General features: G+C 38.8%; 2 protein-coding genes across 8 annotated transcripts in view; one reads left to right on the forward strand and one right to left on the reverse strand.

Annotated features, from left to right (window-relative positions):
• The window catches only part of LOC116039102 (G-protein-signaling modulator 2-like), a 24,197-nt gene extending 14,157 nt beyond the window's left edge, over positions 1-10,040 (forward strand). For 5 of the 6 annotated variants that reach the window (XM_036007193.1, XM_031283865.2, XM_036007195.1 and 2 more), the window contains exons 5-15: positions 910-1,033; positions 1,325-1,440; positions 2,489-2,644; positions 3,455-3,563; positions 3,831-3,996; positions 4,540-4,634; positions 5,255-5,407; positions 6,090-6,252; positions 6,778-6,963; positions 7,044-7,159; positions 8,296-10,040. In XM_036007193.1, coding sequence (XP_035863086.1) covers positions 910-1,033; positions 1,325-1,440; positions 2,489-2,644; positions 3,455-3,563; positions 3,831-3,996; positions 4,540-4,634; positions 5,255-5,407; positions 6,090-6,252; positions 6,778-6,963; positions 7,044-7,159; positions 8,296-8,463 — 1,552 coding nt within the window. In that variant the 3' untranslated portion in view covers positions 8,464-10,040. The remainder of the gene's footprint in view (positions 1-909; positions 1,034-1,324; positions 1,441-2,488; positions 2,645-3,454; positions 3,564-3,830; positions 3,997-4,539; positions 4,635-5,254; positions 5,408-6,089; positions 6,253-6,777; positions 6,964-7,043; positions 7,160-8,295) is intronic. The other variant, XM_036007197.1, reaches the window with a different exon arrangement.
• mcoln3b (mucolipin 3b) lies at positions 9,369-20,770 on the reverse strand. 2 transcript variants are annotated; one of them, XM_031283866.2, is made up of 14 exons: positions 20,584-20,770; positions 19,689-19,912; positions 19,437-19,604; positions 18,974-19,127; positions 18,776-18,845; positions 18,567-18,663; positions 17,840-17,939; positions 17,561-17,673; positions 16,915-17,064; positions 16,213-16,314; positions 14,958-15,080; positions 14,184-14,390; positions 10,584-10,711; positions 9,369-10,474 (listed from the first exon to the last, which is right to left on the reverse strand). In XM_031283866.2, exons 2-14 carry the CDS (start codon positions 19,908-19,910, stop codon positions 10,438-10,440), a joined length of 1,671 nt encoding a protein of 556 aa, XP_031139726.1. In that variant the 5' UTR covers positions 19,911-19,912; positions 20,584-20,770; the 3' UTR covers positions 9,369-10,437. The 2 variants fall into 2 exon arrangements, with proteins under 2 accessions (XP_031139726.1, XP_031139727.1); XM_031283867.2 differs by having other exon boundaries at positions 10,584-10,708; positions 20,584-20,769.
• Positions 20,771-20,777: the final 7 nt, after the last annotated feature.

Genomic DNA, 20,777 nt, shown 5'->3' on the forward strand with positions numbered 1-20,777 from the left:
ACGGCTGTTTTACAAAACCTGCATTTTCCAGTAATACATAAACAAAAACAAAAGAACAGGAACAAATAACATAAGTAATTCTATGTTCTTTCAAATAACATTTTATGTGGACAAATTCCAAATTAACTGTACACTGAAAAGAACTACCTACAGTTTATCCTGATACAAGTGCTGTTTCCCATCTCTCAGGCTTTCCTCAAGTAACTGGCTAATTTAATATGTGAACAGCCAACTCAGTCTTTGTGTATCATCCATATTTAAAAAAAAGCAGTATTTGTTTATATCTTACTAAACAGTATTTTGCAGTTCCCAGTAAAATCAAGTCTTCTTTCCTTCATACATAGCACCCAGTTTCAACAGCAACAACAGCATGGCAAATAAAGATCTGTTCTTTTTAAATAAACTTTGTACAACATCATTCTCAGTACCGTATTCATATTTTATCATCAGCCCACTGCTCTACTTTGTATCCGTGTACCCTCAAGTAAGATGCAGAGGTGGTTATTTTTTGTAAATTTGCCACCCACAAATGTCTACATGTAGATTTAAAATGTAGCATAGTCTAAGCTGGTTGGATGTTGTGTAACATTTGCAACAAAATAGTTGTCTCTTAAGCAAACCTTGGCTGCCTCAACTTTTACTTTTTTGCAGCGTTGATAAAGTTGTTGTCCCTCTTGTCCAGTCACTTAGTCTGTAGGTAAAATCTCTGTAGGAGAAAGGGGAAACAAAAGGAAAGGATCATTTTTGTTGCGAGGGCTCGCTGGGTGTTGTCCTGACAAATCCTCCTGAAAACACAAATGTTTTTTTTTAATTTTGTTTTTCATGAAAACTAAGCAATTAAAAAGTGTATATGTGTAAGTGTACCATAATGTGTGTAAATTTGTTTCTTTGTTTTGTTTTTTTACAAAGAGCAAACCTGTGCCTGGTGAAGGAGTTAGGTGATCGGGCAGCCCAGGGTCGCACCCATGGTAACCTTGGCAACACTTACTATCTGCTGGGTGACTTTGACGCTGCAGCAGCTGCACATGAAAAGGTAGGTGGTAAACATGTACAGCTTCAGTGTCTGCTACACATCACCTGCTTCAAACTGGCTTTCTTCTCTGTATTTTCAAGTACCTTTTGATAGACAAGTTACAACTTGTCTATCAACAAAGTTGATATCGGACACATTCGTTAAGAAGATGAGGAAGTTTTTATCCACATAAATATTTGTTTTGTCTGACCTTATGATCGTGGAAGCTGTGTTCGTCTTGATTACCTCAAAATGTTTCCGGTTAATCCTGACCTGAGTAATGTGCACCCTACTGTTTGTCCTGTTTGGCAGCGGCTGCTCATCGCTAAAGAGTTTGGGGATAAGTCTGCTGAGAGGAGGGCCCACTGTAACCTTGGCAATGCTCACATATTCCTCAGCCAGTTTGAAGTGGCGGCTGGTCATTACAAGTGAGTAAACAAGTGAGGCTCGAGGCCTTTCTCACCTCGTGATGGGTCATTTGCAGACATTTCTGTATGTCATCATCATACTTGGAAACAAAACAAGTATGCTGATGTTGTTTTTCATTTAAGCACTGTCCTGATCCTGAAATACTTTTTCTTCTTTGTACTATAAAAGTTTAAGAAGTGTGAACATGTGATTTCATTTAAGAATACACAACCATACATCAGTTAGATAAGGAAAAATCTGATTACACAGTCTTGTTTGCAACACTTTATATCCCCCTTTTCCAGCATTTATAAGCAGTATATAAACATGAAATAGTTTATTACACATTATGATGTAGTTGTAAGCAGATAAGTGTTTCATGTATTTATCAGCAACTATAACGCCTCCTGTCGACATTCATAAGCGGAGGCTGCTGTATAAATGTCAAATGAATGACAGTAAAACGGTTAGAATAAAATATGTCTCCATAATGGAAGTTATATTTCTGACAAATACTGTAATTAATAAACACCTTATAATGTCCTTAAAAATACTTGCATCGGAGTGGCCTCTAGCTCACCCAGTAAGAGCGTTCGCCCCATGTAGCCTGAGTCCTGCAGCGGGTCATCCCCCATCTCTCTCCCCCTTTCATGTCTATCAACTGTCACTTCATAATAAAGGGAAAAAGCCCAAAAAAAAAAAATTACTTACATCTACATTAAAGTGCGTTATAAACCTTTAATCAAAAGTTTGTCTACCGCTTATTAATGCTAAATAGGCAGACTTGAAGTAAATAAGTTACTGTTTTGGTTATATAAAGAAGACAAACCGAAAGCTCTGAACACGATAGTAGTTTATAACAACCACAGACGTGCACAGATATGTAGTTGTTTAGCAGCAGTTGTTAATTAAATTCAAAAGTTTTTAATATCTTATTCCAGCATGTTCTTGATACAGAGGCCGTTGGAAAATTGCAACAAGAAAAGAAAATAGCAGATAACTATCATTCTCCTGCTCCCACCCTAGACATTCTTTGACCGTCTTCCTCCTCTTCTGTTTCACCCCCAGGAGAACTCTGCAGCTGGCCAGGCTTTTAAAGGACAAAGCAGTGGAGGCCCAGGCCTGTTACAGTCTAGGCAACACCTACACACTACTGCAGGACTATGAGAGAGCCATTGATTACCATCTCAAACATCTGGTTATTGCTCAGGACCTCAATGACAGGTATCTGCCATAAAGCCATTTGTTGTCAGCTTTCTGGCAAACTGCCTTTGAAGTATAATGAGCATGTACAATTTATCTGTGGGTGGCCCCTGAACTAATTACCTGCCAACATTCGGTGGTGTTGCTGCCAACACCCATGAAGCTACAGTAAACGGCAGAAACACGGAAAAGCAGACAAAGTCACAAGGAAACAGCATTTGGGGTCTTGCAGTGGGATTTAATGTCATTAACACATAATGGCAGATGCAGATCCACATGCACATCAGCAAGACAGACTTTCTATTTACAGATTACAAATTTTATTCAGTTTATAAAACATGACAATCATTTTATAGATTACATTTAAAACAATCTCCTCCTTGACTAACTAAGTTTTCAGGCGGACACATGTTTAGCTTTTTAATGTTTTTTTATTTAATTTTTGTGTGTATAGGCTTAGTCGCATACAAGGAATACAGTTGGATGTAATAGGAGGAACAGAGAGAGAGAGAGTTCTTCAAAGTCTGTGATCATTGGTTTTGAAAATGTCTATTTACTCATACAAATATTCTTCCTATAAGTAGAACCTAAGGTATTGTTGTATAAAATAGATATCTTTTTTGTACACTGTGAAATGTGTACGCAGACGTGAGATTGATTTAACGATAAATAATTGTTGAATCCTAACTGTAGTTGCGAAATCAGCATACGCTCATTTTAGGATCAGGTTTTTCTGATTGAGCTGTATGATAGTTTGATGAATGCCCTTCCCATTCTTGCGTAATCTCAGCTGAAGTTGCTCAGCCTGTTTCCCTTTGTGTCTCGCTGCAGAGTGGGTGAAGGACGAGCGTACTGGAGTCTAGGAAATGCCCACACCGCCCTGGGGAATCATCAGCAAGCAATGTACTTTGCTGAGAAACATCTGGAAATTGCCAAAGAGGTGACTGTTTACTATGTACCTCCTCCCTCAGAGTGCAATCAGTTGCTGCCATCAGGCCACATCCCCCTCTACTGGTTGTATGGGGAACAGCAGGAAATAATAGCTTTTGTATGCAGCTTGTGTATGTATGCATTCATTGAGGATTGTTATGGACATACAAACTGCAAAGCCAGTATAAAAATGAATCCTACTTAGCAATAATGTTTTGTCTTTGATTTGTCACATGCTCATATTAAGCTTTTGGTTACATTAACTTTGATGTTGCAGACGGGAGACAAAAGCGGTGAGATGACAGCCACGATGAACTTGGCAGACCTACGGCTGGTCGTAGGCCTGAAGTCCAACTCCAACACCCACCCCAACATATTCCGCAACACCAACACTAACAGCTCTGCTCTGCCAGCAGGCTACCAGGGTTACCCCAGCCTCCAAGGTAAATCACTCCTCTGAAAGACCTGTCATTTTCAGGACATTTTGACAAATCCATTGTGGAACATGTAGCAATATGCAGTTACACTTGTGAATCTGTGTAATTGCATTTTAAGCAACATGACAGAACACACAGTTACATTATCTCCATGCACACATTTCAAGATGTAAAATCCTGTCCTATGGAACATCTATTCTCCATTAAATAATAAAGTTACCTTGTGTTTTTTACCTCCAGCAATGGTATGTATCCACTCACATGTGCACACAGATGAAATGGTTCACAGTCCTACTAATGGTGTCACACTATTTCACTGACCTACAGGTAGCAGTAACGCACCAATAAAACACAGCAATGTGCCAACAGAGGCAGGAAAGAGCAATGGACTGTATTTATTTATAAATAAATAGAAAGACTGCCAACTTGGCTTTGCTAATTTTGAGGAAAGAAATGCATTCAACATCACTGTTGTCTAGTAGTTGCGAAAGTGTGGTATAAATATTAAAACATGTGGCCACACTGTTGAATTTAGTATTTTTGTTTCAGGGGTCAAGTCTCATCCAGGGATAAGAGACAGTGCCGAGACTGGACTGAGTCAAAGTCCTGACAAAACTCAAACTGGGGATTCATCGGCTCATCCAGTATGTGTGAAAATACTTTACAAGGCACAAACACTTATGATGTGAAGTATGTAATGTTTTTTTTTTTAGTCTTCAATGCATTGCAAATCAGTGGGAGTGGAAGTCACTCTGATTTCAAAACCTGTCAAACTAATTAAATGGTTTAACTTTTTAAGTTTGCATACACATTATCAACATTCCCAATTTGTATTTGACATATACATCTAGCTTGTAACATAGACAACTGTCCAACTGTAAGCACTACTCTGGTTGTCATTTACATTAAAGTAATTATTTTCTTACTTTAGATCATTTATGAGGCGAATGATATGGTTAATTTATTTCGACTTAACTGCTGTTGTGACTAAGAAAATGCCAAATGATTGATGCTCATTTAAGGTGATGCATATTAAAAACATACACATATTTTCAAAATGCAAGATTAATTAAATCAGCCACGTGCATTGGCTCTAGGAACATGTAGTCCAAATTAAACAGAAACTTGTGTTTTTGTCATGTAAAAAACTTTTCACCTAACACCCTACAGTGTTTAACATGGGTAAAAGTAGTTCAGACCTAACATGAATCTATCAGCGATGTTCAATTAAAATGATCAATCTGTTTGCACTTTTAATGTACAGGACTGGGGAGAGGATGTATTCCCTGGGTCTTCAAAAAACAACACAATCAAGGCTTCTACTAAGCTCTTCCTCTTCCACCGGCTGAAAAGCAAGAAGCAGAAGAACAAGCATGAGCCTTCAGCTCCTGAGCAGGAGGCACCATTGTCTCCTAAGGTAATTCTAAAGACACTAGATTGTCCTGCTCACTCATAACATCCCTGGGACCCACAAGATGGGCAGTGATGATTCACCCTCAAGAAAAGGTTAAAAGTGAAACATGTATCCTGTGACAGCCCCTCTACCAACGATTTTCTTCCACATACAGTATGAGGACTTCAGGAGGAAATGTTTTGTTTCTGACTCATGTGTCTTTCGGGTGAAAGTCAAGCCAAGTCAATTTCAAAATGAATAGTTTAAATAAATAAGTTTTCTATCAAATGAAAACTTTTGTATTACAAACTATATAGTGTAGTCAATGACTTTATGCCCTCTGTGTCCACACACACAGGAATGCATCTGTATCTAAAAGTGCTGCTATGCACAAGAACAAACTTCCTTTAACAAACTCTACAGAATAGTTCAGCTTTCACTTTTTACCCCTTTAAAAAATGTAAACGATAATCAACGTTTTTGAAGAATCTGAATACGTTTTGTCAGTTGACAAATTAACTGATTGTTTTATCCCTAAACTATTGCTTCTTTAACAGGAGAGTTAAGAAGTAGGAAGAGATGCGGTGTGTCCATGCTGTTTACCCTTTCTTTCCTGTATTTAGCCTGTCGGCTATCCTGGTCGATTTATCTGAAGCCTTTTTCCAATGTTATTAAGTCTATTTTTATTTGTTTTTTAACACCGTAGCCAGGATCACGGGACACCATTGGAGAGGATGGCTTTTTCGACCTCCTCTCTCGTTTCCAGGGCAACAGGATGGACGACCAAAGGTGCTCCCTACTGGATGACCAGAGGCATCTCACTGTTCATTCCTCTCCCTCCTCCACCCCACCTGTAGCTGAAAGCAAATGTGAGTCAGCCCCTTGTGTTCCCATCTGTGTTCACACCATATGGAATAGTACATTGTCTGACTACTCATTCTAGGAGAAATACAAGTGGAAATTTGTGCTTGATGGTCCTTTCTTATTCCGCTGTAAGTTTGTCCCTTATTAATGACAAGCCAATTACTCGTCCTATTCAGTCTGCTGTGGTAAGCGGTCAGTTTTGCTCTTATATGGTGTGAATGCAGCATTTCCACAAATGTGTCCTTTACATATGAAATGTTGTGGAATCCTTTGTGTTTGTTTCAAAGATGAAGTGATACACCACCCAAAATCTATGATGAGTAACTGACACTCAAAAGATTGATTTTGGTTTGAGTGTTATTTTAATTTCATAGAATAACTGTAACCCATGAATATCTCAACCCTTCTCAAACTCTTTTTGTCCTCTGTTTCCTGTGTTTACCTCCTACGAATTCTGAAATGCTGGGTAGAAGAGTAAAAGGCATAACACAAGGGTAACACACACAGCTCATAAGTATCTCCGTTTCTAGCTATTTTGGAGTGCGAAACACCGTTTCAGGATCCTGGTCATTTCCTGGAGCTGCTGGCCAGCTCCCAGGCCCGTCGTCTGGACGACCAACGAGTCAGCCTGAGCCATTTTCCTGGCTTACGTCTCAACACCTCCAACCCGCTTCGTACACCCTCCACCTCCAACACAGATCAAGTCCCCCCGCAAGGTAACCAAATACTGCCCATTTCTGTCATCTACCTCAGTACTACTACTCACATCATGACTAATACTAATTTCTCCTCCCAGCCCTGATCTCCAATACAGATACCTCTCTCACACCCTCCCTCTACAGTCGCCTCGAGGCAAGTGCTGAGCAGCCTGACGGGGACGATGTTTTCTTCGACATTCTAATTAAGTGCCAGGTGAGAAAAAGAAATCCTGTATATTGCTTGCTGCCCAAGCATACAGTATAGTATTCTACGCACACTTTATTTTATCTCTGTAATTTCAAGATGTCTTCTGGAAAGAACTACATAGTCTGTTACTAATTATGGGGAGAAAGAGCTTAATAATATTTTAAAGGTCCAATGTGTGGGAATTTCTCCCATCTAGCGTTGAGATCATATATCGCAATCAACTCTCTCGCACCAGGCAGTTCAAAGTACGTATTACAGCTACGGTAACCTTCACGCTTCAAAAAAACGGTCTCTTGCTCTTTTCAATATCCTTTTTCTTTTTCTGGGCGAAGAAGAAGACTCCTGTTCCTGAAATTTTGATTTTTGAATAGGTGTGGTCCTCCATGTTTCCTTCTTCAAACTTGCCGGGGCCGGGAAGCTACGATACCCATTAGCAGCATTAGCAGCACCTGTGAGTTCATCATGCGACAGCGAAAACACGAAAGGTGGAGCAGTATGTCCTGTATGTCCCTTACCGGCTAACGTATTTCAAGATGGCGCATGAATATGGAGCGTCTAACCCCGTTTCATGCGAATGAAAATGTCAAATTTCAAGCCAAAAGGAATACTTGGAATTGATGGTGGTGGTAAATATTCATGAAAAAGGACAAGTTTGTGAACGGACAACACAGATTTTGATAATGAGCAACTAAACACGTTACACACTGGACCTTTTAATTGTATGCTTCTCTATGAATAGGTTTCACATTTGTGCATGTTGATATGACCTGCTGTGCAAAGAGTAAAAGATTACTTTTAGTTAATTAGGTTACACTAGCTATTATTTAGATCAAGTATTTTTTTCCCCATAATTAGTACCACATGACATGGTTCTTTCCAGGAAACATCTGGGCAATTATTGGAAAATTACAGACATCTCAAATAAAGCTTGACCTATATGCTTTTCAGGCACATTTTTTTTTTTTTTAAAAAAGAAAAAAATAGTTACTATTTTAGATGGTGTTCAATACAGTTGTAATTATTTTTCAGTTTACAGAGTATAAATTTTAGAGATGCATACATGGACGCTCGTGCAAAACTGTAAATTGCTCTTGATGGGCATCAGCTAATGTGACTGTGCTGTCTCTCGTCAATGTTTGTAGGGCTCCCGACTGAACGACCAGAGGTGTGCTGCTCCACCTTCTAAAACCAAAGGACCAACTGTTCCGGACGAGGATTTCTTCAGTCTCATCATGCGTTCCCAATCCAACAGGATGGAGGAGCAGCGAGTCCTGCCACCCCCTGGCGTCACCCAATCCAAACCAGACTGACTCCATTACCCCTCCCACACCAAAGGATCAACCAGGGTTGACTTTGTGCTTGAAAAGGTTAACCCGCATTGACCGACTCGGCTTCGCGACCCAGGTCAAGAGGTGGGTCGGACACGGGTCGATTTCAATGTGAATTGCACACGACCAGGGTCACTAACAAAGGGGTGGGACAAATTATGTAATTGGTTGAAAACGGGAGGCACAGTCGTCAAGGTCGCTGTGCACTTTGAGAAAAACAACATTTTGAGAGAACTAAGAGCGTCAAAATCATCTGTAGAGTGTTTGATGTTTATTTATTTGTGCTTTAGAACGTAATCGCTGTGGAACAGTCTTATTCACAGGTTTGTTCCGCTCTCTCTCTTCGCCCGAGCTGCAGTTCAACCTGCAGGCTGCAGAGAGCCAACTGTAGCCAACAATGAGGAATTCAATGACAAAACACAAGTTCTGGTGGTGGACTAGATGGAGTCTGTAACATTAGCTGTTCACTGAATAGGACGTATAACCCCCCCCCCCCCCATGTCCAGCACGGGAGGTACTGTAATTGGTATGCATCACTCCCAGGTTGCGTCCCAGATTGTATCTGAATTGTCATGACCAGGGATCCACCCTTATTGACCGGCTTGGTTTGAATTTTTAAAAGAAGGGTTGAACATGGGTCAGATAACCCTGGTCATTGGTGTGAAAGAGGCACATGAGTAATTTTTCACTCAGGATACATATATAACCAGGCTTCCATTTTTCATCAATCAGGGTTTTATAGGTTAGGTTTTTTTTATACTTTGATTCCCGCCTTTTTGTATTGTCCTGACAGCGTTCCTGCAAGACTGGCAAGAATACAAGGGACACTATTGGGAAACATCTCAAACAATACTGGTCATTGTGACTGTAAAATGGGAAATATTAGGTTTTTTAAGACTTGTTTTTAGATAGCCAACAGTGTCTCTGGGTTGCCACCTTGTTTGTTGCGCCCCCTGCTGCCTGTTTTAATCAGAGCTCTGCACCAGTGACGTCTGCATACTCTGGAGGCTTGCATCAAGCCACTCACACAAACTGTGGGTTGTGGTGTTTTGAGTAGTTTGTACTGTATCCAAGGACATAAGCCAAACCAAAGGGATTTCTGCTTTATAATGATGGACAAAAGAGACATTATATGAACCTATCTCAAGCAGTTAAGCAAACTGGAACATTGCATGGCTTGTTCTGCCTATTTCTGATTTCAGGAAGTCTTTCAGAGTGGTACATCTCGGTTTGAATTGATCTCAGACCTCTCCAACAATAACTCAAATGACAAATCCTCTCTGGGGAAATAAAGGTCTACTGCTACTACTGCAGTGGTGGCTAGTGGAGCCAATTATAGTATCTGTTTCCCGATATTGCTTTTTAAAGACTGAAAGTATGTCAGTTTTATATTGTTAAGGGTTGTATAGAGTTATTATTGCCATGAATTGAAATGGGCATTTTCTTTGTAACAAGATTTTACAGGGGATTAACTATAGTATGAGAAAAAAGAAAAATGTTATAGATTTTGTATTGAACCTTCTCCTGACAATGGAGAAATAAAATCTCACGATTTTACATTACAACTTATTTATTTAACCTTGTTCATTATCTTCAGTGTACAACATGGGGATCCTTCCAAAGGACATGTTTTGGAAAAACCTTACAATTCCAAATGTGTCACTTTGTTTGATCTATACATCAATATCAATGAGTGTATTTACAAAGTGCTCTCAGCATCATAGAGACCAGACTTAATCTGTGTCTTGAATTCCTTCGTTTCTTACCTTCCAGTTTGGTCTTTTCAGAACTGAAAAACTTCTCCTTCACATTAAATCAAATCACCAGAGCAAAACTGGGATGTTAAATGAAAGGATTTTCAAGACTCCCCTGAGTATAACAGTATAAAGTGCACATTAATTGTAAGGTTACAGTTTATACGGTAAAGCCTTTCAATATTTCCACATTAGCGGCCTGCTATGCCTCTGACGTCAGCGTCTCGTGCTTCCTGCACCTGAAAGGAGAAAATGGCTCAGCTTAGATTCTTTTGGAGATGGTATGTCTAGCAACTACATATAATATAAGCAGTTAGCGTTGGCCAGTGTGAGCTGCATTTGACCTACCTTTTGATGCAGCAGTTCAAGAAGCAGCTGTTCTCGTTGAGTCTGTACACCCCAGAGTTAGGCAGATCTTTACACAACGACAGGAATTTTTGCAGCTCTGATGTCGGAGTTGCACTTTGCTGCTGCTGCTCAATGAGTGACAAAAAGTGACAGTTAACACCATGCGGCATAGTTCAACCCAGTCTCACAGCAGTTCGTGAAATGGTCACGTAATTTAATATATTTGATTCGTGTACACGGACACGTTTGTCATTTTTTTTTCCGTGATTGTCAGCACGTTTTTTTAAACTAATGTATTTCAATGGTTAGCATCTTTCGTGATCACAGCACGATTCTCAATGAGAAGATGACGTAGCATTAAGAGCGACTACAGTAGCGAGTAGTATGAAAGCCCAAAAATCCGCATAGGGAGGTTGGTTGGGGTGGTGGATGGAAACAACACAGGACTTTCACCCAGGAGACCGGGGATCGTGTCCCGCGTGTCACGTTTCCTAAACCCAAACCGTTGCTTTCTTCTTTTACTAAACCCAACCGTGCCGTTGTTGTCCCGTTATTGTTTTCCTCAAACCCAACCGTGCCGCTGTATAGATCCTTTGCAAACACGTGACAACGCCATGATGGACGGCAAAATCACCAGCAATAACAACCTAAACAGTGTAGTAGACGAGCGGAAAGTTTCATAGTTTCAATGAGTTTGAAATACATAACACTGAATAAACTGTATTTATGGCTTCTTCTATTGAACAACAAGTTGTCGTGCCGTTATCGGTCGAGGTAGGGCATCTGGTAGGTGCTCACAAAGAGCAGTATTTGGAGAAGTTGGAGATGGCAGGATTGGATACCGACCCTTAATTCTTCCTCCCTCCGTTTTCACAGACCTCATTAAATCCCTGAGTCTGCCCGACTTCAGTCCACACGATCTGTACCACTATGTGGTAAACTGGGTATCCCCATATGCTGGTGCTGATCTCAAAGCTTTTAAAAGTCTGGATGCTTACCAGTTCTTTGTAGCTGGCTGGGTTACAGGTACGTGATGCCACGCTAACGGCGGGGGGAGGTACCTCATAATGACAAAGATAAGACGTCAATCTAGGGTTTATTTTGTATTAACATCTATTCTTTACTTAAGTAAAGCTTTATATAACACGTAGCCCATGTTTTTAGAGGACATGGTCGGTCGTGGCTACCCACATACTGTTGTTCACTGGGTGTGCCAATGCAACTTTATAATGGATGCCTGAACGCATCCAACTCTGGGAAGTGCAGTCATTAATTATCTATCACGTTAATCCATGCAGTAAATCACAGAGTGTCTATGATCAGAAGTAACCACACATAATTGTAACATCTAGCCATCTTATCTGTAACTATATTCGCTGTAGCCTGTTAAGATTTGACCGGTGGATATTACGACGCGATGGGCAGCAGCTAGCGAGCAGTCCAAAGCTAGCTGCAGCTAGCTCGTCAGCTAGCCGGGGTTGGAGCTCTGCAGACCCGCATTTAACTTTTTTTTTTTGGGCCTTTTTGAAGCTAGTTTCCGTGCCACGTCATCTTTAATTTAACAGATACTTTTTTGTATGTGTGTTAAGTTAAATGATCAAGAGAACGGCTTTTTTTTTTTTTTTTTGGATACGTAGCTAGGTCAGTGAATAACCAATGTTAGTTATGTGGGTCATCATCGGGTTGGACCTGTTAGCAGGAACAGCTGGTTAGCACGGCAGCTAGCTAGCTGGTTGAGGATAATTTTCTCATTTAAAACAGAAAGGCAATACATACACATGCTTGTGTTGGTGAGGATTACTCTGCAGAATGTGAGAACACGAACGAAAGCGTGGAACAGATCGTGCAGTGTCGTAAATCCTCGTACAACCGCGCATGCGCGAACATTTTGCGCATGTGCAGAACGGATCGTGCAGGCAGAACGGATCGTGTACCGACAGGGTCTATACAGCTATGCAATTGTTGGTGGGTCAAAGACGTGGCATGTCAATTCTGGTGTCCAAAGCATATTCATAATGTTAAAAATAAATATACATTTTAAAACCCTACCCTCTTTACTCGCTTGAATGAGTATTTATTTATTTATTTATTTATTTATTGCAAGAAATTAAAATTATAAGTCATTAAGCTCCAAAGTACCAAACTGTCCATTCTGGGTAACGTCCCGACTTAAAATGTAAGTATAGAAATGTGACATAAATGTCAAAAGAATTAATAAAATTAAATTATTTTTCTACTTGGGCATAATTGTGTGGATGTTTGCAATTATACCTACAAATATAATACCAATACTGAGTTCATTTACTATTTTACACAAGAAATACTTTTGGATTTCCCCAATGTCCCTCCTGGGTAACAGACATTCAGATGCATACATTACCCACAATGCATTTGCCTAGTCATATAACAGGATATTACATCATAAAGAAGATTTTGGAGGACCCCAAAACATCTGGAGAGTTTAGTAATACTCAAAGTTATTTTGCTTTTTTTCTTTTTATTTAAAAAAAAAAAAAAAAAAAAAAGCCTTTCATGTGAAATATGGCATTGATGTTTTAAAGGCTAAGATCAATTTTAGCTGAGTATGCCATGTTTGACAGAGTTTTGCCGGGAAAATCATGTTTTTGTCCTTCCTGGATAACGAAGATCTTCTGTTACCCAGGACATGTCCTCTGTTATCCAGATTGGACATGTTAATGAAAATAGTTTTTTTTTAGTATTTGTCACTTTTCAAGCATTGTGTTGATGTTGTCAGATTATATTAATAACATAATATGTATTTCTTTAATCTTTTATGGCATTTTTGCATTATGTCATTCCTGGCTAACGGGATTGTCATCCCGAGTAACAATGACACAGTCAAGTAATTTAACTCAGATTTTCATGGTATATTACTCAATCATGGTTTCCTGAGTTGAGTATACAATACAAACCTGATAACCTTTACTGTAAAGCATTTTAAGACCTCTTTTATCATTTTTCTGTTTTTGGCATGGAATATTGCGTGACCAAAATCAAACGATGAGCCTGTTTAATTATAAATTACCAAATATATATCAATTGTGTTAAAAAAATTTTTTGAGCAGTGCGTGTTTGGTTAGCTGTAACTATGGATATGCCTAAACATTTATATGCTAAAAAGGTAGACATTGAAATAATTTTTAAATCCACTCCCTTTTCCCAGGAAGGACATTTTTCATGGAATAAATCACGATTCATCAAAAAAATTAAATTGCATTTCTAAATTAAATTCCTGTTGTTGAGATGTATATAGAACACTAATACAAATAGAAAGTGCTTAAATTGGCATTTTTTTGACATTTATTTTCACATTTTAAATCCTTATTCGTCTTTGACCCTGGTATTATAAAAAACGTGCTGACCATCACGAAAAAACCCCCCCGAGATAAACGTGTTTGTGTACACGAATCAAATAGATTAAATTACGTGACCATTTCACGAACTGCTGTGAGACTATGTTGCATAGTTTGCTTAACAACTGCAAATAAAACATTACTCTTCTCTGAATAACCAGCATATCCTTCAAAACTAGGTGGAGAAAATAATGGTAAATGCTAGAAAAGGGGTAAACACCATCACCTTGATGGTGTCGTAGGTGTCCGTGATGATTGTGATGAAAAGGCTGAGGATCATGTAGATGAAGAGCGAGACAAAGGTATAGAGGTAGACCCTGCTGAAGATCCACACCAGGCTGCTCTTCTGCTGCATATTTTTAAAGGTGGAAAACATGTCGTCTCCGTTGATCAGGGAGAACAGACACTCTGACACTGTGTTCAAGGTCCGGAACTAAAACAAAAGGGCAAAGAGAAGAGGAAGGTCATCAGATCTTTTACTTAAAAGTAGCAGTACTGCAGTTTAGAAATTTACAAAATTACAAAAGGAATTGCATCAAAATATACTTAATATCCAAAAGTAAAAGTACTAACTATGCAAACTGCTCATTTCAGAATAATGTTATAGTGGAATTGATTGATTGATGCATTAATGTGTCACCTTAATGTTGCAGCTGGCAAAGGTTTTAACAAATGTATATACTGTTGGGTAGCTTAACCTGTAATATTGTACCATCATTTTTTTGTTGATTGTATTTTGTATATACAATCTGAATATGCAGTAACTAACTCGTAACTGTTATAAAAAAAAAAAAATATTTGAGTAAAAAGTACAATATTTCCGTCTGAATTGTAGTGGAGTAGAAGTATAAAGTTAAGTACCTCAATTGTACTTAAGTACAGTACTTTTGTGAATGTTACTTTCCACAGCTGTGATTTACTACTGAAACAAGCAGAACCTGGTTAGCTTTTTTGTAAAAATCCAGCAGACCTTTCTTTGTATTATGTGAACACTTCTTACCTTCTCATGGTATGGGCCGAGGACGATCCAGCCGCAAAAACAGTAACTCAGGTAGATAATTCCAGCGCAGCAGATGAAACGGATAACATTTGGGAAAGCTGCCCTCAGTGTCAGGATGAGAATCTGAAAATAGCCACAGACGACGACAACAGATGGTAAAAGATCTGAAAAATGTATGTTGAAGACAAGCATCTGGAAAACCACACACAAGAATGGAGTTTCTCTTTTACAGTTCCTGTAATTTGGGGCAATTATGAGAAATGGGCTGGAAAATAACCTCATAGATCAAATTTTGAACAAAGACCTAAGCATGAAATGCCAAAGTACACTGCTTCATTGACGATAAGTGTAGGAAATATGGTGTGTTCCCACAGGATGTGTTGTAACAGTGAGAAAAAAATCCCCTTCAAGAGGAAAGTTTGTGTTCAGATACTGGCAAAACAACTTAAAGGACAATTCCGGCGCAAAATGAACCTAGGGGTTAATAACACGTTTACCGAGTCGACCGTTCTCTGGGATATGTTTTCATGCTAATTGAATGTGTCTCTAGCTTGAAACAAGCTAGCGCAAACCACTGATTAGCTTATAACGCCAACGAACGAACATCATCCAACCAGTAACCAGTAACATAGCTCAAGCACGGCGTTCATCGTTCGACTGATCGTGACCGTTTTCCCAAGACAGCGCCTACCTGTATACGTGAACGGTACTGTCTTTATAAGCTATCTTTTTAATAAACTGTCTGTACACTTACAAAGTTCTCAATGCTTCGGTTTACATGTAGGGACCCTCATTATGCTACCGTGGAAGTGTGGTGCTATTTTGAGCCTTGTTAGTGGTATAGAAATAGCGATTTCTTTTTACTTTACCAGTGCCCCGAAGACTAGCATTATAAGCTAATCAGCGGTTTGCGCTAGCTTGTTTCAAGCTAGAGACACATTCGATTAGCATGAAAACATGTCCCAGAGAACAGTCGACTCGGTACACGTTATTAACCCCTAGGTTCATTTTGCGCCAGAATTGTCCTTTAAACCACATGAAAAACAATTTAGCGGCCTTACTTTTTTTTTTTTTTTTTTTTTTTAAAAAGATATGAACAGTTGGTAAATGATTTGTGCTATTGTTGTATTTGCATTGTACGGGAACTCAATTGTAAACAGTGTGGCAATGGTATTGTTGAATTTTGTACTACATGTGACGGACAAAAAACTAATGAGCATGTGCTGTATTTGATAAATGATCTAGACAGTCTTACATTATACTTCCTAAAGTAGCCCAAGTAGCGGATGACCCCGATCCAGACAAACATGGTGCCGATCCCAAGGAAGATGCTGCAGACATCATAGCTTGTGAGGACCTAAAAGAAACAGTGGGTGTTTAAAATGCGACAAATCTACTGAAGGAATACCTCTGAGTACATGCACAGTGTAGACAGCAACTGATATTGATGGGACGTAATATTGAGAGACATTGCAACAGAGTTTCTGCAGGTTTCACAAAGTCAAATTTAAGAACATTATGAATGAAATCACAACATCACCTAAGCCCTAAATTCAGTTTTTTTTTTTCAAGCCAAATATTGCTAAACTTGCAATTCTCCATAGCAGAAGAATAAAATCTGTTTAATGTCTGTAGTACAATCCGAAAGAGTCTCGCACCAATTACACGAAAGCAGATTGGCTGCAATATAAATTGTGGATGGTGGTCTCATTTGTAGCCATAATACAGCGAAATTATATCTGGGCTAGCAAAAGACAAAAACTACTATTAGTGAGTATTAGAGGTAGCGTGCATGGACATAGGAAAATTAGGACCTCTTTAAAATGATTTAAGACCTAGAACACCTACACCTTTAAGACATACACAATACTTTAATGGATTTAAAGCTTTTTAAGACCCCGCGGAAACCCTTTGCAAATAACGGATCATCCTCACTGTAATAGAAAATCCCCATTACCTTGGACTGGATCTCTATCTTGAGAATGGAGCCAATGATGGTCATGATGTCACTAGCAATGATCAGAATATACCATCCATTAACAAACTCCAACTTGTCTGACCATGGGACTTCTTTACCGCAACGATTCTTGCAGTACTGTGTGTACTCCTGTTTACAGCAGAAGGAAATGCAGGTAATTGCACTGTTAATCTTGGTATGCAAATTGTCAGTACTTTTGAATTGTGACGATTTTTTTTTTAATTAAGTTTAACATATCAAATAGGGGTAAAATGTAAGTACATTTAAGCACTGTGCATAAGTACAAATTTGAGGTACTTGAGTATTTTCATTTTGTGTTACTTCTACTCCACTACAATTCAGAAAAAAAAAAACTTTTCTTTTCACTCCATTATGTTTGACAGCTGTAGTTATTTTACTAAGATTTTGCATACAAAACCTATGAGAATACAGTATATTGCAGATTGTAACAGCATAGTAGTTAAAAGAGGTCGGTCATGCATTTTACAGGTCCCGTTATTTTTTTAAATATATATATATATATGAATGCAGTAGCATAATGAACAGATACACAACAGACAATCATATGTTTTCTTACATCTTAGCAAATAAACTTGTGTTTTTATGGTCAGTTCAGTTAACTTACAAACTGCAGCTTTATCCCATTGATCACTGAGCGTGTGCAGAGGGTGAAGGAGGTGATGCACGTGATAATGATGAGGCAGTCAAACAGCACAGTCAGGTATATGTGTCGAGCAGCTGAGGGAACAGAGACATTTAATTTACTCATCTGCAAATGATGAACATCAACAGTCAAGCTTAGAGAGCAGCTTTATGAATGATGAATCCCTGGAATCCTGTACATGAGCTTAAAGTAATGCAGATGATTTATTTGTGCATAATGAATTTAGCTCAGTAAACGTACATGCTCCAGTTACAGTCCAGTCTCTGCATTCATTGATGTCGACATCGTTTTCCAGGTCAACCTTTATCATGCCGCTGTGAGCTTGGTTATTAAAAGTTATCTGTTAACCCAGAGAGTCGTGTTTAAGGGAGGAAAGACAATTTTTTGAGGACTACATCCTATAACAGTCAAACCCAATAGCTAAACATTCACTTTCCAGGCCCTAAAGATAACATTTACCTATGAACATAGAAGGCACTTTGTGCTACAGCCTTACTTTAAGCCTGCTCGGATTTGTGTCAACAGCAGTTTCATTAAATAAACACAAGATTCACACTCTTAACCCCTATCTGTGCTGTATGAACAGGTGCAGTGCAGTAAGGACTCCTTGTCACCGTTATGGCTGTGTAACCAAGCATTTCTTATTTTGTCTAGACTCACTGTTTGACTCTAAAATAAAGACACAGGCTTCCAATGCCGGAACCAAGACGGCACTGCACGTCTCATATTTCTTCCCAACAGTCAACCGTCAGAAAATACGTTTTCTCCACTTCCGTTTTTCCCTTCAAAATAAAAGCTCAATGTTTACTACAACTTCCTCCTAAACTTCAACTGCGAGGTTACACAATAAAATACCTTACAGCTGCAATAAAGTGATCAGATGTGTCATATCACAGCTTTTCAAAGATACAGTCTGATGTGATCCATTAGTGTTTTCTGAGCCATGAAGACAAATCAAGTGACTTACAATAACAGTAAAGTCGTAGCAGTCTGGCAGCTCTCGATGTCTCACTGTCTGTAAATTTATGGCCTTGAGAACAAATGTGATCTTGACCGAGAGCATCCTGAGGACAAAGCAGGTACGTTAACTGAGGGTTATTTTCACATCATGTATAAAACCAAGAGGGGAAAATGATTTGGGCCTCAAGAAAAAGACTTTAACTGTTATGTGCAAACCTTTTGAAATGCAATTCAAAATGTGCTTCCTGCAATGACGGATAATACATCGGATAAACTTCCAGGCACTCTGTTAGATACAAGCCACAACCAAAAGACAATGAAAAACAAGCAAGAAATTAACTCATTTAACCTGGTTAAGTGGTAAAGTATTTTTAGTGTTTTTCCACTCATAACTCAAGCAATCATGCATCATACCAGTTTCCAATTGGGCATCAATTTGAAAGGTCTCATTTCCAGGGTAGATAGTGCCATTTCTGTAGAACTCCTGACACACTGACAGGGGGGTGTAGAAAGCACCGTTTTTCTCATATTCGTGATTGCCTACTGTGATGTTGTGCAGATGTCCATACTAGAAGTGAACAATTGAAATCTTAGGGATAATTAGGTTTTTTGACAGGGTTGGGGTACAAAAGTAACTCTGAAAAAATGTGGCTGCAGCAGTTTAGGATTAGATTTATGCATTTAAAATAAATAAATCAACATGACAGATTCTAACTACATGAACAAAGTCCAATCCCATAACGAGATAGGCTACATCTTGCCATGGTCACATAAGCATGCAGTTATAAAATTCAAACAATGATTTACAGTAACACAAAAGCAAAAGGAAAATGTGTCGCAAGGAGGAAATAAAAAGAAAATGCTAACATCTAGTTACCTGTTCAATGATGTAATCGATGTGATCATAAACATCAGCCTGTCTATAAACAGCATATGTATCCATGCCTCCGACAACATAATCTTTCAAGAAGAGGTGCTTAAATGTCATCAGATTTTCCTCTTTGAATGTGACAACCATCTGGTTGCTCAGACCAAAAGACACTAACTGAGATGGGGGTAAAAGACTGTTATCAGGGTGATGAAAACAACATATTTAACATATTTTCAAGTCATGTCTGAGATTAGTTACCTGGATAGTGATAATAACAATTTTGATAATCTGCACTACAAGTTTCCATGGTTTTCGGCCTCGAGCGTGGTACTTCTCACAGGGGTTCATAAAGTAATATTTAATCTTCCTTCTGAGACATTCCACATTGTCCAGATCCTCCAGACACTGATGTTGGTGGTCTGCCCAGGGAGTGGGGCCATTTGTCTCGTACACAATATACAAGTCACTGGACTCCTCCATATCTATAATCAATTATAAGTGAGTTACTTGCAATAGCCTACAGTACATATTGGCATTACACCAATACTGAGCTCACCAAAATGTAAAGGAAAAATGCAAGATTATTGATCATCTTTTTTTTTAAATGTACATGTTTAACTTTGGTGGCACTGAAGGCTTTTACTTTATAAGTACAACTGTCAAATGGCATGCAATACATCTTTTCTTTACATTGTGTCATATTGTGATTCAACTCAACAATTCTAAGGCCTTTGTGGGTCTGTTGGACTTTATTATATTAAAAGAGGCCATAAAGGGAACAAAATGCTATTAGAATTGAAACACTTACAACTGTGAAATCCAATATTGCCCTTAAAAATATGGCCTCAATCACATAAAAGAAAACACAAAACGAGATTTAGCACAGGATACTTTGATTGTCTCTTTCTAACTTACAAATGGACGACTAGTCAGCAACTGCCTGTGAAGAGGAATCAAGTCAGGTGTACTACCAGAGCATTGTTGAATAATACACAGTAGATCACATTCTGAAATCGATCAGCAGCATTGCGGCAAACTATTAAATATTCATTAGGCTACTTGTCGTGTAAGAATTAGGATCATATTCTGACGAACTCCGCCAACACTGAACAGGTAAATGAATAAAATGTAGCCAATAGGATAGCCTACTCACCGATGTCCACCTGTTGTCTGCGGCACGCGGGCTTGTGTCCAAAATGTCCTGGTTTAAATAAAATCCATGAAATATGCTAAATAAACTCTGTTAAACTTAGAAAATGTGCGTATGTATGTTGTCTTGTGAGCAAAACTCAAATGACTACGCAAAACTCCTCGGTTCAGGTAACTCCTGACGACATTGTAACGTCA

This window comes from Sander lucioperca, chromosome 11 (assembly GCF_008315115.2).
Source record: "Sander lucioperca isolate FBNREF2018 chromosome 11, SLUC_FBN_1.2, whole genome shotgun sequence".
Taxonomy (NCBI): domain Eukaryota; kingdom Metazoa; phylum Chordata; class Actinopteri; order Perciformes; family Percidae; genus Sander; species Sander lucioperca.